General features: G+C 38.4%; 1 protein-coding gene across 2 annotated transcripts in view; it reads right to left on the bottom strand.

Moving 5' to 3' along the window:
- The window catches only part of FANCC (FA complementation group C), a 135,452-nt gene that overhangs the window by 108,432 nt on the left and 8,343 nt on the right, over nucleotides 1-18,677 (bottom strand). For both annotated transcript variants that reach the window (XM_045022462.1, XM_045022463.1), the window contains exons 2-3: nucleotides 15,090-15,271; nucleotides 1,044-1,217 (exon numbers count right to left, since the gene is read on the bottom strand). In XM_045022462.1, coding sequence (XP_044878397.1) covers nucleotides 1,044-1,208 — 165 coding nt within the window. In that variant the 5' untranslated portion in view covers nucleotides 1,209-1,217; nucleotides 15,090-15,271. The remainder of the gene's footprint in view (nucleotides 1-1,043; nucleotides 1,218-15,089; nucleotides 15,272-18,677) is intronic.

Here is an 18,677-nt window from a genome sequence, read left to right as displayed (position 1 = left end):
TTTGCAGCTTTACTGTCTAATAAATGAAGGCTTTAAAAATGGTAGTGTGCTGAGATAATGTGCAAGTAGCAGAAACAATAACCATCTCCTGCTGCTGCAATAAATTCCTCAGATTTGTCTCAGATTGGGGCTGGTCCTAGACTTTCTGGGGCCATATACAGAAGGTCCATTTGAGGCCAAATCTCAGAAAGTACTCACCGAAGTAGCAACATTAAAAAAAAACAGATTTCATTTTTATTCTCATATAAAAATCTCTATTCTTAAAGTATACATACACACAAAAAATTCTCAACACTCAAAAATCAATTTGAAAACTGCACTTTAACTTCAGAAAAAAAATAATACTTTTCTTTTGTTAATCTTTTCATGAGGTGAAGAGCATTTTAACCTCACAACTCGATACTGTATTATTGAAAACTGCTTTGCTGAATCAATGCACACAAAAGTTACAACAACAAAAAACACCACCTAAAGTTTACCTGACTTGAAAGAAAGAAAGAAAGAAAGAAAGAAAGAAAGAAAGAAAGAAAGAAAGAAAGAAAGAAAATACTCAAATTACTAACCAGAATAGTTAGTAACATTTGCCAGTGATCCGACCACAGTGCTGGAAATCACTATATGTGCCACAGCACTGGGTTTAGCATGTCAACAGACTCTTTAGGATTTAAGGGATCAGTTACAATTTTGCATGTAAAGGCCTTTAAATAATCCAATTTATGACCTGACAACAAGAATCAAATTTGTGTTTATTTTAAAGAGTTTTTAAAAGTCTCTACTCGATTGGCTAGGAAATCTCATGTGACAACATAACCAATCAAAAAAAAAAAAGCTCCTTTCACAGTAAATCAGGGACACAGGAAACACATTCCTGTTTGCATTACCTGTGGCTGTTTCCCCAATTTGCCTCTTTTATCCAGCAATACATTAGGTCAATACCACAAGCCTTTCTGCTACCATTCACTTTTTGGTTTTGTCAAAACATGGGGTTCAGGTTGTTTGAGGCAGTCTTCAAAACAGTTCATTCTTCCTGCTAAATTACTTACCATATGTTTCAAGGATTCATAAATCTGCTGTAGAAATTCCTGTAACTTAGGCAACTGAAGGCAGACATCTTGCTGGGATTCCAAAGTGGTGGTTTGACCCCACTCAACAGCCTTATCCAGCCAATACTGAAAGCTCAATTTAGGGACATCAGCATGTTGGGCCATCCCCTTCCCCTAAAAAAGATTAGAACTATAATCAGACATATCTAAACATACAATGGGAAAAAAGTTTGCTAATATCTCATCTGTGAAGTGGGAGGAAATTAAGAGAATCTTTTTTCAGTCTGTAGATACTCCATAAAGCAGTAAAGTGGTTTCTATAGTTATAAGAGGGTAAAATAATGACCCCTTTATGTCAAAATAGCAGTGATGGAATAGTAATCAGTACTTTAAAATATATCACCCAGCTGGGGCTCAGATTTTTACTATCTGAATTTGTCATCACCAATATTTCATTAGAAGAGTAGTAAAATAACGTGTGGGGGTATGTATACACAAATGCAGCTGTGCTGTGTGCAATGTATTGTTTGTGAAACTTCACTACCCATCACCTGTAGTATCTTATTTTTACAAGAAGATAACATATATTCTCAAAATGACGCTTATTTAGGATTTATTTCATACCATGAGAAATCTAAAGTATATCCAGTTTTCAAATTAGTATGAAAGTTTTAAAACAGTTTGTTATCAAAAGTGAGGAAATGTTTTAAAATTTTACATCTGTTAGTATCCTTTAGCTTTTTGGGCAAGAAAAGTTATTTCCTTAAAAGTTGTCTAATGAATTTAATCCCCTATTTTCGGTCTTTTCCCCTTCATTTCTTATTAAATACAGAAAAAAGAAAATATTATTACAATCTTATTTATAAACCTGTTTTAATTAAAACTGTACGACCCACTATATACTTGGAATTCAGTATTTCCAAGAAGCAGCATGCCTAGGGCCAGATCAGTATGACGAACGTCAAGCATTCAAAAATCATGAACTAAAACCAAAGTAAAATACTTCAAAAATTAAATTGGCTTAAAATCATGATTTTTAATCACATTTTTTACCTTTCTGATTTTTCTTCACCTTTTGAGGAAGTCACCTGTGAACATCACAGGGTCAGAATTGAACACCCACACACACACACCCTCTCTAGTCACTACTCAGATGACACTCGTCTTACCCTCTCCTAACCCTTGAGTTGTGGGGAGTTGCTGTCCTACCCATCTCTAACCTTCTCCCTGTCTAGACAGGATAGGCAGCTGTCTTACTCATGTACTCCCTACCTGCTCCTCCAGCCGCCTGTCTCCCATCCAGCCGCCTGTCTCCCCTCATTTACTTTCCCCTTCATATTCTCATCAGTCTGCTACCTATCTTATTCTCCCTCTCTGCTGCCTCCCCCTCAGTCTGTCCCTGGACCTTCCAACATTCCTTCAGTTCTTCAGTTACCTAACTCACTCATTTTTCGTGTTCTCTTCCCCGACCACCACCAGTGCCATTCACTGCACCGCCACATTCTCCTGCCTCCATTTGGTCATCATACAGCAGTCTGGCTGCAACCCCGTTGGAAACGATAGGAGAGATTATCCATCTTTGTTAGCGGAAGCCCCACTTTTATCTACAAAGGTTATGGAGACATGGTGGCCATCTTTCTGAGAGCAGTCTATGGTTTAGTTCCATTGACCATGAGTAATGGGAGGTGGTGAACATACTAGATAAGGGCAAAACTTCAAAAGTTGGGAGGCAGAAATGAGAAATTCAAGAGAACCTTTAAAAAAATATTGTGAGAGTTGGAAACACTTCAAGAATATAAAAAGCCCTCCTATCTAAAATTCTACCAAATGTCCTAATCTTCCACCCCAATAAAAAAAGCACTTAGAAAACCAGAAGGAAAAGATTTCAATAAATTCTTGTTCATCATGTTTTTCATTTGAAAATAATATTCTCTAGTTAAAATGAAAACTTTAAACAAAGATCTCAGTGAATCTAATTCTCATAAAAAATCCTAGAGGGTGACCAGTGGAGAATGAGTTCCTCCATTTAGCCACAAGATACATACAACAGTATGGACAGTGGAACAGAAGACTTTCCACAATGTGGAAAGATGCCCTGAAGGGAAGACGACTAGGGCTGAGACTATTCAGTGCTATTCAGTTCTACAGCAGTGTCCATCCAATCACTGTCCTTTCTGTCAAGACTGCTAAGGCAGCTGTCAATTAGTGCCAAATGTGGTGGCAATTTCATGATACGGACTCTTGTTCACTGGGAGCTGAACTCAGACAATAACAGAAGCAACTGGAGTCAATGGATACTGACCCCTAGTATGTGACAGGGTACAACCTTTTGTAACCTTGACCTATGCGCCATGTCATGTGGGCCAAGACAAAGTTCAGTCAGTTGCAGTACTCCTACAAGTCACAACTGCCTGACACAGACCACCATGATCTCTTTTCACACAGGCTAAATAACACCCATGAGATGCTTACTAATTTGGCACAATACTAACCTAGGCCAGATTTTTAAAAAAATTTCACCACCACTTTTAAACAGTAACAAATAAATAGATAAATAAACAATGAACCACCGTATTGTTCAGACTATTACAGGACTTTGGATCCCACCCAATAAGAAAACATTTTAATAAGTAAGGTACACCAGTTGGATGGCTAGTATTTAGAGCATGTTTGTTTTAAAAAGTGATCAAAGAAAATGTAAACAAAGCCCACATTTTTTTCATTAGTTACTAAACCCGCACTTACATTTTTTGTTGTTGCTGTCATTTGAACACTTATGGAACTGTGTATCAAACAGCTATTAATCCACCAATGGCCTGTCTTATTAGCCAATAAGTATAAAAAAATAGATAATGAATAAGCACTATAACAGTTACATCTGGATGTATGATTTTCAGGGGGTAAATTAAGCCTTTATAGTATTTCAATGGGTGAAATGCATCCTGGTGAAGAAGGCCTACAAAAAGCCCTCCACACTGCTTAAAATGAGACTTGCTACCAGAGTGGCTGTTCAGGAGAATCCTCTGCACTGCCTGAATATTGCAAAAAGGATCTTTGTGTCAACAGCATATAGGCTTACACAGAGCGATGATGAAGGCAGAAATGCAGGACTCAAATCCAGTACATAGATTGGACTGGGAGCCACAGGAGAGGGGCTGGGGCTGTGTAGCAAACTTCTACCCTAGCCCCAAAACAGGAAGTGAATTTTCTCTTCCCTTCTCATATGCTCTTCACCAAATCTGAATAAATTGTATTGTTGGCCTAGGAAAAGCCCCTCCAGTAAATTGCTATACAGATCATAGTCAGATCATAGAATCATAGAATCTCAGGGTTGGAAGGGACCTCAGGAGGTCATCTAGTCCAACCCCCTGCTCAAAGCAGGACCAAACCCAACTAAATCATCCCAGCCAGGGCTTTGTCAAGCCTGACCTTAAAAACCTCTAAGGAAGGAGATTCCACCACCTCCCTAGGTAACCCATTCCAGTTCCTCACCACCCTACTAGTGAAAAAGTTTTTCCTAATGTCCAACCTAAACCTCCCCTCTGCAACTTGAGACCATTACTCCTTGTTCTGTCATCTTCTACCACTGAGAACAGTCTAGATCCATCCTCTTTGGAACCCCCTTTCAGGTAGTTGAAAGCAGCTATCAAATCCCCCCTCATTCTTCTCTTTTGCAGGCTAAACAATCCCAGTTCCCTCAGCCTCTCCTCGTAAGTCATGTGCTCCAGCCCCCTAATCATTTTTGTTGCCCTCCGCTGGACTCTCTCCAATTTATCCACATCCTTCTTGTAGTGTGGGGCCCAAAACTGGACACAGTACTCCAAATGAGGCCTCACCAGTGCTGAATAGAGGGGAATGATCACATCCCTCGATCTGCTGGAAATGCCCCTACTTATACAACCCAAAATGCCATTAGCCTTCTTGGCAACAAGGGCACACTGTTGACTCATATTCAGCTTTTCGTCCACTGTAACCCCTAGGTCCTTTTCTGCAGAACTGCTGCCCAGCCATTCGGTCCCTAGTCTGTAGCAGTGCATGGGATTCTTCCGTCCTAAGTGCAGGACTCTGCACTTGTCCTTGTTGAACCTCATCATATTTCTTTTGGCCCAATCCTCTAATGTGTCTAGATGACCTATTTCAGAGGGGTTTACTTACTGTACTCATTGTAGGCATGGGCACCTGGATATCGTTTTTAGCAAAGCACCTAAACAAGTGCTTAAATCCATTCCTGTCCAAAAAGATGCTTAACCTTCAAGCATGTACTTGCATGTTTTGCTGAATCATGATCTTGACTCTTCCAGATTGTCACCAAAGAATACATGTGAGCGGCAAATTCTCATTTGTACCTATTCTGTCCTGTGCATCCTGCCTTCTAGGATATATCTCAATGTTTGCTTTCTTCAGAGGCCTAAAACTTTCCCAGTCTAACAGCAACACTTTTGTGTACCTTTTAAACTATGGAATCTAGCCCTGCAAAGGGAAGTTTTCCTGAATTATCCTGAGCTTCTCCTTGATTTAGCCACATGAGGAGATATGCCATAGAACTGAAAAAAATAACAAATGCAAAAATACAAAGTACACACATAGAATACTGACCTGATATATCACTTTAAACTCAGTCTTCCATGGGGTGCCCAAACTGATTAACAAAAATACACTTGAGTAACCACTGGTCTTGTAATTATAAATAAAATAAAATAAAACAAAACCAAATATAATGACTCTGTTGAAATGAAAAAGATTGCTAACAAAATTACAGAAAGGAAACTCCTCTTGGGTAATTTGGTCTATCCCCCCAAAACAGGTTTGTTCCCCAGTTTATCTTCAGAGCCAATGGTATTTCTTCAATTAAAAGATTTGCTGTTATAGGCCAGCACTCCACTTCTGCTCTAACTGCCACACTCGAAACCCGATCCTATCTTTCCATTACATTTGACGCAGATCCAGAATTTAGAAAACCGAGTAGTTCACATTTAGTATGATTCACCTCAAGTTACTCCCTCTGCCTTCTGGAAGGGAAAATAAATCCTTGCTCCTCCTGCCTCAGACCCTCCCAGTCGAACTCCCGTTGTTCTTCACTTTGAGGCAGTGAGGAGCCCTGCAGAGCTTAGGCATGGGGTATTTGTTACATCCTTCAGAGACTGCAGGCAGCATTTCTAACAAGGAATGGATTAGCTTTATTCTGTTGAGTGAGTTATCTGGATTAGTGTCTGAAATGTAACATATTTAGTCAGTAACTTTTGTTACCAGATTCTCAGGCACAGCTCCACATGTATACCAGAATGTTCCACTTTAAGTGCTAACAGACTTACTGTTAGAATACAGCTGTCACATACCATATCCAAAACATACATGTACAGACTATAATATGAAAGTCTGAATCCATGACTGGAAAAGTACATAAACACAAAATTAACTTGTCCTGGGAACTGAAGAATATCAAAATCTCAAAGAAGATATCAAATTAGTTTTCTTAAAACTGGAATGGATTCTGTTTGCTGTAACCATCTCTTTTCCCCAAGCCTAAACAAAAAAAACCTTAAAACACACTGTATAAAGATTATTACCTGCAGTGGGTATAGATCCATATCCTTGGGAAGCATATATATTGACATGGAACTATCTGGGTAACAGGGACTGTTGAGCCTACAAATGCCTCCCAGCAGTTCCAAATGACTGAAATGCAGACTACTGAAGGATGACATAACCTGTTTACTTGATCTATCAGCTAAAATAGGTGTGCAGCATCTAACCAGGATTTCTATCGTAGTTAGTTCTATGAAGGGTCTTTTATAGCTCTGACTATCTTCAGATCTGTCTTTCACCAGCTGCTGATAAAGTGGTCACTATTCACCAAAACATTACTGAAAATGAGCCAAGGTACCATACAGCAGCAAATTCAAATTGTTATTTTTTAAAGAGCAGTTTCCTTTAAAAAGTTGAGGCTTTCTTTATATATAAATAGGAAAATCTCAGATACTATTTAAGTACAACATTATTTCATATTGTAGCATCAGGGGTTTACAAATAAATTAGGTGAAACTACATTGTCTAAAATCCAACAAAAACTTTAAGGTAACCTCTCCTGCTTCTCCTACAGTGGTGACAATTAGCTCTAAACTCCAAAAGAACACTTTATTCACTTTCCATTACCCCAGTCTTTCTCAAACAACACTCTCTTATTGGGGGAAGGAAAGCCAATTATATTACAGAAGTGTCCAGAGACCTCAAATAGGATCAAGTCCTCATTGTGTTAGCTGAACATAAAAAAAGACAGCCCCTGTTCCAAAGAACAGCATATCTTCAAAATCTGGAAAATGGTAATTTTTATCTATGTTTTGTTACCACTCTGATGGGTATTAAAGGATAGCTAAGCACCACAGTATGAGGTTTCATATTATAAAGACATTTCATAATTGCACAATATAACATTATTGGCCCCTTGTACCACAGTCCAGCTGAGGATGATTTAACAGCCATAATAATCACATTAATTTAAAACAGCAAGAGACTATATGACCCTGAAAATCACAGAGACAGTGAATTTTAATAAGAAGATCAGGCCACAAATTTAATGTCTTACAGATGACAAATGTTTTTAGCTAACACCAAAATAAAAAAATGATTCGCACAAAATACACTGTCTACTCATTATATTGTTTCTCTATACCAAATATCCCATATCTCCTTGATTGCTTTATATTTTTCCTGCAAATAGATTTTTCCTTTCATTATGACCATTTTTCTCTCAGGTTTTTAGGGTAGGATAATATATCATGAGTTAAGAGTAGTATTTCAGGCATTCTTAATTCCACTGCTTAAAATACTTACTATTTATATTATGGAAGAACCTAGAATCATAGATTTCAAGGCCAGAAGGGATCATTGTGATCATCTAAACTTCTGTATAACACAGGTCATAAAACTTCCGCAAAATAATTCCTAGAGCAATCTTGATTTAAAAATTGGCAGTGATTGTGAATTCCCCATGACCCACTGTAAATTGTTCCAATGATTAATTACCCTCACCGTTAAAAATATATGCCTTTATCCAGTCTGAATTTGTCAAGCTCCAACTTCCAGCCATTGGATCATGTAATACTTTTCTTTCCCAGATTGAAGAGCATATTTTCAAATATTGCTCCCCATCTAGGCACTTATAGACTGTAATAAAGTTACCCCTTAGCTTTCTCTTTGTTAGCTAAGCAGATTGAGCTTTTTGACTATATCCTTTACTCATTTTCATGGCTCTTCTCTGAACCCTCTCCAATTTATCGACATTCTTCTTGAATTGTGGGCACCAGAACTGGATATCGTCAGTATTCCATCAGCAGTTGCATCCGTGCCAAATACAGAGGTAAAATAAACTCTCTATTCTTACTTGAGATTCCCCTGCTTATGTAACTGAGGAGTGCATTAGCCCTTTTGACCACTGTATTGCTCTGGGAGCACATGTTCAGCTAATTATCCATCATTACATGACTCCCAAATCCTTTCCAAAGTCACTACTTCCTAGGATAGGATCCCCCAACCCGTAAGTATGACCTGCATTCTTTGTTCCTACATTTACCCATATTAAAACACATATTGTTTCCTTGCACCCAATTTACCAAGCAATTCAGAGTGCTCTGTATAAGTGACTAGTCCTCTTCATTAATTACCACTACCCCAATTTTTGTGTCATCTGCAAACTTTATCAGTGATGATTTTATGTTTCCTTCCAGGTCATTGACAAAAATGTTAAATACCATAGGGCCAAGAACCGACCACTGCAGAGCTCCACTAGAAACACCCCTACCCATTCAATGATGATTCCCCATTTACAACTATATTTTGAGATCCATTAGCCAGTTTTTAACCCATTTAATGTATGCCATATTAATTTTATATCATTCTAGTTTTTTAATCAAAACTGTATGTGGTACCAAGTCAAATGCCTTCTAGAAGTCTAAGTATATTACATCAACACTATTACCTTTATCAAACTTGTAATCTCATCAAACATATATGTAAACTAATATCCCACCTTGTGCTTAGTATACCAAGTAGCTCAGAGAAGAGTTTTAACTGTGTGGATGGATAAAAAAGGCCATTTTTAGAGACTTAGACATAGCCTGGATGTGAGGACATGGACAGAGGTCTGAGTCAGAGATGATACCCAGGTTACAGGCAAGTTGACGTGTTGTCCACAATAATGGAGAAAGGATTAGAGGGAAGGGTTTGAGGGAAAAGATTAATACCTCTGTTTTAGCCCTGTTTATCTTGAGCCGCAAGCTAGACATCCATAAGGAGATGTCAGAGAGACAGGCCCAGATTTTAGTTGAACAAAAGGGGATAGGTGCTGGAATAGAGAAGTAGATCTGTGAGTCATCGTATGTAGAGGATAGTTGAATTTGTTTGCAGATGAGGTCGCCAAGATATAAGGTGTAGTGGGGGGAAAAACAGGGAACCCAGGACAGAACCCTGCGGGACCCCCACAGAAAGTTGGTGGAAGAAGAACATCCTCCAAAGGACACTGAATGTGTGATTAGAGAGGTAAGAGGAAAACCAAGAGAAGACAGTCACAGAAGACAAGATTTCAAGAAGAACATGGTTAAATGTGTTGAAGGCGGCTGACAGGTCAAGAAGGATGAGAATGCAGTACTAGTCCTAAGCTTTAGCTAGGAAGAGGTAATTAGACATTTTGGCAAGAACGGTTTCACTGAAATGCAAGAGAAGGAAGCTGGATTGGAGAGGATTTAGGATGGCACTGGAGGAGAGGAACTCCAGATAGCACTTGTAGACAGTGCATTCAATGAGTTTAGAGATGAAAGGGTAGACAGTGCATTCAATGAGTTTAGAGATGAAAGGGAGAAGAAAGATAGGGTGGTAATTGGGTGGGTTTTTCCCCCAAGATCGGAAAGACTAGAGAATGCTTATATTGTGAGGGAGAAAGAGCCAGAAGAAATAGAGCAGTTAAGAAGAATAAGGGAGGGGTTGAGAGTGGGCAAAAGGGAGATCAGGAGATGGGATGAGGTCATTGTGACAAGTGGAGGAGTTAGAGGAGGAAAGCAAACAAGAAATTTCTGCATCTGTGATGGATGCAAGATTTGTAGGAGGAAAGGAGAAGGCAAGTTGAGGGGACGGTGAAGGTTACGTCATATTTTGTAAATTTTCTCTTAAAAGAAATCAGAGAGAGAGAGAAGTGGAGGCAGAGGAGAAGAGGGTTTGAGGATAGGGTCAAAGGTAGCAAAAAAGCATATGGGATTGTGGGCGTGAGATACAATTAGCTAGGAAAATGGCAGAACTGAAATAGAGAACAAATATGTAGTGAAGTCAGCCTGATCACAGGATTTCCACCAAAATCACTCCACAGTGTGAGAGCAGGAACAAAGGAAGCAGATGTTGGGGATAAGCCAGAGCTGGGGATCAGGAGGATGGATTTTGAAATGGGAGAGAGGGGCAAAAGATTGAAGGGTGGAAGAGAGTGATGGATGGAGAGAGTCAACAATCATGTCAATGGAAGAAAGAAAAGAGTAACAAAGCAATAGCACAGTATATAAAGTTCTTCTGAGAAATAGTTTCAGAAAAAATCTAGTTTAGGGAAAGAAAATGAGTAATTTTAGTAAACCTCACAAAATGAGAATTAAGTTTAAGTGGTATGATGGGGCTTACGAAAGCGATTAGAGACAAAAAGCAGGAGTCTCTGAAAGAAAATCTGTATATGGAAACAGACCACAAGTATATACAAGGGAAATGAAGTCTGGATTTAAGCAAAAGAATAGGAAAATGTATTCCTGTTTATCTGAAAATTTCCTTTCTTCAAGTAATAAGTTCTCAGATCTATTACAATGTCAGCCTGCATGCAGCGTAAAGACAAAATTAGACCCTTAAGTCACTGGCAGCAAGGGAATGCCCCAATTCCTGAATTCCCTCCAGATGAGATAACTTCCAAAGCCAGGATAATTCAGATTTACTTTCTGAAAAGTACAGATTGTTTTAAATATACTTTGAGGAAAAACACAATTTCTTCTACTGCAGAGAATGGTAATGACAACAAAACCCACATCCTTGGATGTCAGTTTCCATCACTATTCTGGATCCATTTGTCTCCAGGTGGGCCAGATCTGTGGATATTATTACTTATAGAAAGGAAATTTTCAGGTAAGCATGAGTAAATTTTCCTATTCTTCTTTGTGCTAAGCTCTACAGATCCATTACAATAAACTGTTCATAGCAATGTGCCTCTAGGGTGAGAAACAGGATCATTCTTTAATTATGGACATCCAAACTGAGGCAGATCTTATATAAATATCTCCTCCATCTTCCCCTGGGCACTAAGGCGCTTAGAAGACTTCTGCCTAAATAAAGGAAATGGCATCGGCTGAGACTGGATGACCAATATATGGAACTTGGTGAACTAATGGCTATCTAGCAAATCTGAATATGGGAGACATGACTACTCTGCCATGAGATTGACAGTGCTCCTAAAGACTGGACTTTGGTCTTGTCTACACTTGCGGTGACATTTAGGGTACATGTAGCTAAATGCTTCAGAAAAAGGTAGGCTGTGTCCACACTGCAGTGTGTAGCTACACATGGCAGTGAAAGGCTCTGGCAGAAGGGAGGCCACAGGGAAAGGTTCCAGCAGCTGGAGCCTTTCACCACTGTCTCCCTCCTGCCAGAGCCTTTTCCTGCTGCTGGAATCTTCCACGGCAGCAGGGAAAAGCTCTGGCAGTGGGACACTACACTGCTAAAAATAGCAGTGTAGGCATGGAAGGCACTGCTTGGGGGTGTAGAGAGATGTGTACAGTATATACCCTAGGGTTCTGGTGTGTCTGTACTCTTCCCACCTATGCAGTGCCTCACTGTCTTTACACTGTTATTTATATCATGCTAAGAGTACAGTGTCTGTACTCTACACACCACCATAAGTGTAGGCCTACCCTTTGATGCTTAACCAAAGGAAGAGTATTTCTTAAGTTTATTTAGGGAATGAATGCTATGAAAGTTGTGAGAACTACCTGTCTGAATTAGAAGCACAGTACTGGGTGTTTTGAGAGAAAGCCCTACAACAAACTCATCTAATCAGGGTTAGTAGCTATTGGGAGGCCTACTTTAATGGACAGGAAGTATATGGACATCTCCTGCCAGGATTTAATCTTGGTAGTGCTGTAAGGAGCACACTGAAGTTCCACGGATATGCTCTATGACCTTGTGGAGTTGCAAGGAAACATTTAATGTTGGGATCTGTACAAAGACTTCCTTTTCTTGAATGTGCTGAGAACATACTACAGAGAATTGACATTTTTTGCTTGGATACAATAAAGCTCTCCTGTGCTATGGCCATTCAAGGCTATGTTTCACTGATCAAACATGGTAGTTAAACTGTGGACTTTTTATCACCCAGTAGAATAAGTTCTATTTGCTGATTTATTTTTGGGGTACACGAATATAATTACTTCTTCCAAATATTCGTTTTAAACTTGTCTGGTCCCAGTGGAGGACTTGTTTTGCAATAGCAGACCTCCTCTATGAGACAGAGACATCTAAATTTCCAATGATAAGTTAATCAAGTTTGAGAGCCATAGCAGCATAAACAGTATTACTGCAACTCTTTCATTCCCATCTTTTGTATTTCCCTGGGGAGCAGTGGAAATGATGGGAAGACTTATAATAGGGACCCTGCCCAGTTTTGAACAATGTCGTTCACCACCTCACATCCCAGGCCCTGATACAGAGGAACTTTATTTACTGTTTCCAAATACAAAGAAGTTGTTCACCAGACCAACAAATTGCTTTATGTTTAGTGAGATATTCCTGGGTATAGGAGCCACTCCTCTAAATGCATCTTCTGCGATGTAAGGCTTAATGTTCATCTCTCCCTTGGCAGGCAGTGCACATAGAGATCAGAAACTTTGTTAGGCCCGGGACAAGAGAATTTCTCTCTGGGATAGTGCTGATAGGGTTTTCATAATAACTACAAAAAAACACAAACAGACACTGATTGTCACCAGCAGAATAGGTCTGTTACCATGGAAGGAGCAGTACTCGGAGACCTCACTGTATCATTGTGTTCCATCTGGTAGCTACTGTGTTCTCTTTCTGGTACCCATTCCCTGAACTGAATCAGGCAAATCCTTTAAAAAAACCTGTTTCTCTTCATTCATCAATATGGGAATTCGGCTATTATACAATTGGGTCCAGCTATCTGCCAATGGATGAGACAGGACAAGATGGGAAGGGGATACCAAGAATTAGTGGTTTCATATCATAAGAATTCTGAATCACGGAAACATGCCCTAAAACCAATATTATTGTTACCATGATCCTAGAGAGAATCTGGGAACAAAGAATCTGGGAACAAATGGTAATGATCAAAGTTGTGGGGGGCGGGGGGAAAGGCTGCCACCCATCTGCAAAACCTAAGAACTGTCTGAGGATGGTAAAATGGGAATGTTTTGAAGACAAGCCTCCACTAGGAACTTATTTAGATGTTTCAGGCAGGGCCCTGCTCCATTTGTCCCCGATTCTGAGACTAGAAATTCCTGCACTGCACCCCACTACCTGTTCCACCTGATGTAGATGATGGATGATCTCATTTATGTTGTGCCATTAAATAGGTTGCTATCTGTTCAGCTGTTCCTGAAATTCTTGCTTATCACCACAGGGTACTCCCCTCTGGTCAATGTCCAGTAACCCAGTTGAACAAAAAGTTATTGGTAGCCCTTTTGCTCCCAATCTGAGAGAGCTTGGCTCCAGTTCAGAGTTTTCACTCTAGACACCGCTGGTTTAGAGACCTGCAGTTAGTTCTGAGGCAACAAAAGGCAACTACTGACTCAGAACTCGCATTAGCTACCACTAGCAAAGAGGTATTTTCTTCTGCCGTACTTCATGGTCTTCTTCAACTTGCCATATAATCTACATTCATTTCTATAGTGTCTGGCAGCAGTCAGGATTATAAATCAACTTTTCTGATTATTCTGAATAATCTCAGATTTCCATAAATATTCCCATTGTATCACTAAGATAAATGGGACATGAACTGTCAGAGTGTCTGATCCCAAGGACCATAGTCCAATATGCCTGCATGAAAGATATCAAGCCCACTTTGTTTTCTTTCCAGGGAGAATCACTTAGGCCATGTGGCAACCTGCATGGAACTTGGAGGAATGAGCACAATTTGCAGGAGGCAAGAGTTTAGAGGAGGCATCAGGAAAGTCAGTCAGTCTGCACATGACTGGAATGCAGTTGCAGATACTCTGTAAATAGTTCACTTAATAAGGAGCTAGTTTAGATTTACAAGCATGGAGTACTTTTATATTATTATCCAGCACCTGGTATACACTGGCAGCAGTTAGTCTAGTGCAGTGGTTGTCAACCTGCGACCGGTGGACCGCTTGCGGCCCAATCAGCACACAGCTGTGACATCCTCAGGGCCATACAGGTAGTATTGAATGCAGTCCACAATAGTAAATAGGTTGAGAACCACTGGTCTAGTGAGACCTACAGCAAGGAAGAGAGTGTGATTAACAGGCAAACAAAGCAACACCTAGAACCAGAGCAAACAGGCAGCATAGAGGACTCAGACTATTGGAAATACTGGATTTCCAGACAAAAAGCCTTGCAAAAGAATGGAAGCAAGAATTGAGTCTGTATACAGAGCTGACCATGGGGAATAACACATGATAAAACAAAGGTAAAGCTTTCTTACTATCTCACTGAGGAAAAAGCACAAGTAGTAAGTGAGACTCTGTTGCCAGGAATATTGCCCAAAACACTAAAACATCTAATAAAAGAGTTTGATGAGTACTTTGACCCCAGACATAATAAGACTGTACAGACTGGTTTTTGTTTGTTTTTACCCTAAACCAAGGAGCAGAAAACAGATAAAGTCTTTTTTCTCCTCATTCCCTCTCATGGGACAGACAGTTCTTCAGAAGGAACAATTTGAACTTAGATAAGTGTCAGAGTTTGAGGGGGATTTTGGAGAAAGGGGGTGTTTTTTTAGAGTTTTTTTGGGGGGGGGAGCAAACCAATTGATTACAGTAAGGGGAAATTACTTACCTGTAAATTTGGTTTCTCTGGAAGTATAATTTGACTGGACTAGGCCTCAGGTTTCCACCACGAGATTGGAAAAAGAGAGATCCTGCCTGAGTTTCAACCCTTTAAACCACAAGTAGGGGTGTTTTGTGCACCAATTAACCACTGGCTCGTCAGTGCCTTCCAGAATGTTCCCATCCAGGTCTCTGATTAACAGAAAGCACGAAACTCCTTAATTTATAAGCATAAATTATACTGAAATATAAATGACAAATAAAGCTTAGCCTTATTCTGAAAAGCTAGTATGAAACTAGATTCTGCAGAGAACCAGAGTAACAGATAAATAATTTTTCTTTCTCTAAAAGATATATTGACTGAATTTCTACCTTGGGTATTAAATCCGGGTGGACTGATTTAAATAAGGTTATTTAAAGTCCCATGTGGAAAGGCTCGATTAAAATCAACTCTTAAATTAACTCTTCCATTTGTACGCAGTAATTTTCTTTAAAAAAAGTGCATTTTCACTGGTTGATATAAACATTAAAACATGTTGATTTACAACTAAATAGAGCCTTTACATTAGAATAGGTACATCTTAGAGTACACTATAACTAAATACATTTATGTAAGCAATTATATAGCTTAATATTTTAATACTTGTATTAATTGTACATTTTTAGTATGTTAGAAAATGGTGAATAATACATTACTTATTTACTAGATAATTAATTTTTTGTGCATGATTTGTGTCAAGCTACATTAGGATGGTAACTGGAATTTAATTAAACACACAAAACAGTATATAAAATTTATATTTATTAAACAAAACAAGACCTTAATACAGTACAGGACCTATTTTGCCACATTTATAAAGCTTGACCTTAGAAGTTAGAATCTGGAAAAAAATAATCTCTCTCTATATAGAAAAGCTGCCTTTGACTCAAGATTTTTGATAGAGGCTCACGGATTCAGCTTTTTTTTATTTAAATGTTTTAAGAGATTATAATAAAATTAGGCCTTAACATATTTTGTATTAATTCAAATGTCATTTTAAACATGTTTATTTTTAAAACATATTTATAACAAACAACAAAATAAAAAAAAAACCTATTTAAGTTAAAAGAATCCAATTATATATATATTTTTAATTCATTTGTTTCTATCCACCCTGGAAGGTAAGCTCCACAAAAACATATATTCTTCAACTCACGAAGGGGCCAAAGCCATCTGAGGTTGTTTCTTCTGTCCTGTAGAATTAAAACTTCCCCCAACTCCTCCCACCAAAAAGGAAAGGCTGGTGGTGGAAAAGCTGGTGAAAAATATGCACAACCAGTAGTATGACAATATTGTCCCTGAGATCAGAACAATAATACATGACCTGCAGTGCAGGCAAGAAAAATGAAAAGGACATGCCTTCCTTTGCATTCATACCAAGTCAACAAGTTCCATTTATACCTGTATACATTAAAATTGGCGGCAAAGGATCACTTTAAATGAGTAAAAGAACATCCTCTCCCATAACTTGGATAAGGATAGGTTCTCCAGCTATGATTTTGACCTCCACCCAGCAAGTTCAACAGCATGCATCAACTTGAGCATTGGTTTCATAGTCAAAACAATGCTCTGTTACACACTGTGAATTTAATCTAAAAGTGAAAGGATATAGTCCCTCTCTTCTAACAAGTTAGAAACACTTGGCCTTTTCCTCTCATTTGTGCTATTTTTATACCCATGTAACGCCACTGACCTCAGATGGATTAATCCTGATTTAAATTAATGTAAGAAAGAGGAAAATCATGGCCCAAACTTTTCAGCACAAGTATATGAAATTGAGATAAGAAGCTGTCTTTTGATAATGAAATGTATACTCATCCCAGTACAGCACCTATGGCCTTCCAGCTTATATTAAGTCATTTCCTTCTCTCTGGAGATAAGCTCCACTCTGAAAAATATATGGAATCAAAATGTATGGGGGTTTTTTTTGGTGAATTCAGATATTTTTAACAATACCTGGCTTTTATATCATGCTTTTCTTTAGTACATCTCAAAGTGCTTTACAAAGGAGGTAGGTATCATCACCATGCATTTGAGGAAGCTGAGGCATAGAGAGGTGAAGTGACTTGCCCAAGGTCATCCAGGAGACCAGTGGCAGAGCTGGCAATAGAACCCCAGTCTCCCGAGTCCCAGTCTATTCACAAAACCTCCCAAGGACTTGCTCAGGGAAGAATATATCACTTAACTTCTGTATCAAGCCTGAGTTACCTGAGACTACATGCTGAATTCTAGACTTTCCGCAATATAGAAACTGATAATACAGTAGACCGGGGAAGAGATAAAACCTTTTACAGAAATTTAGGAAGGAGCCCAGAAAGTCAGTCACAATCAATCTAGGTGAAAGGGATATGTTTGTAGCAATGTCTCTACTGGCTATCGAACTATGGTGAAAAACTGGGATGGATTAATGTAATCAACATACAATGTGAGCATATTGTCAAATGAAATCATGATCCACTAGCAGCACACTGCTGTAAGAGAATCTTGCAAAGAAGTCTCAGTCCTCCCTATTCTACACATATACACAGAATAAGATCTTCTTAGTAAAGGTTCATTTAGAACACTAAATCCACCAGCAGCAAAGGTTATTTCTGCTGCAGCATAAAAAGAACATTATATGGCACCCAGAGCAACTTTTTGTTTTAAGTTTAGAATGCCATGTGTTTATTTACAAAATTTAATACCATTCCCTAGGAATTTGTAACTGTCCATTAATTCTTTTGAATTAAGACAAGATGTGTTTTTTTTGGGGGTTTCTTAAAAGAATACCTTTACAGAGAAAGATTCCAGCCAGTTACACAAATTATACAATTAAATTTACTATACTATTAGAATTTACGCAGACTATTACAATTAAATTTAGATAAGATTTTTTTACTCAGTAAGACTGGGGTCTTCATGGTAACATTCAAATTAATTTGTTAGTGATTTTAGGAGCTTTAAATTAGTTAATTACTTCCATGTATACTCTTTATATTTCCATATTTTTAAATGTACTACAATAAGTGATGTTTGTAATTAGTAAGATTTTTTGACCCTCTTCTGATCATAAGGAACTGGTGAAAAACTTAAGGAAATAAAGCTGAAAAGAACTTAACTTTTCCTCATATTCTTCCCTAAAGCATTTAAAATTTTTGTCTCAGTTGTCCTCCCTATTTCATACCATTTTCCATTCCTATTGTTTGTTCCTTCCTATTAATATTTAAATATTTTACACAAAAGAACATCTTGTAAAACAGACAAACTAAAGAACAACATTTATTGCAAGAATACTATTGTTACTAAAATGTACAGTATTCAGAGATCTGTAAATGTTTCCAGTGAATAATAATTATTTCATATGTTAATGTCCTTTCATTCCACCACATTTTTGAAGAGCTAAAACAATTTTAAGTGATCACAGAGTTTGGACTTTAGGTACTAAACTTTTACATCTGTGCTCATTGACATAGTGATTCCATCATTTTGCAAAGATAGTCAAACTTAAGTGGATCCTCAATTTTTAATTGTTTGTAATGTAGATGACACCATGACAGTAAAAAAAAGGAAGTCTACCAC

Source organism: Mauremys mutica, chromosome 6 (assembly GCF_020497125.1).
Source record: "Mauremys mutica isolate MM-2020 ecotype Southern chromosome 6, ASM2049712v1, whole genome shotgun sequence".
Lineage (NCBI taxonomy): Eukaryota > Metazoa > Chordata > Testudines > Geoemydidae > Mauremys > Mauremys mutica.
This window is presented reverse-complemented; position numbering and strand designations above follow the sequence as displayed.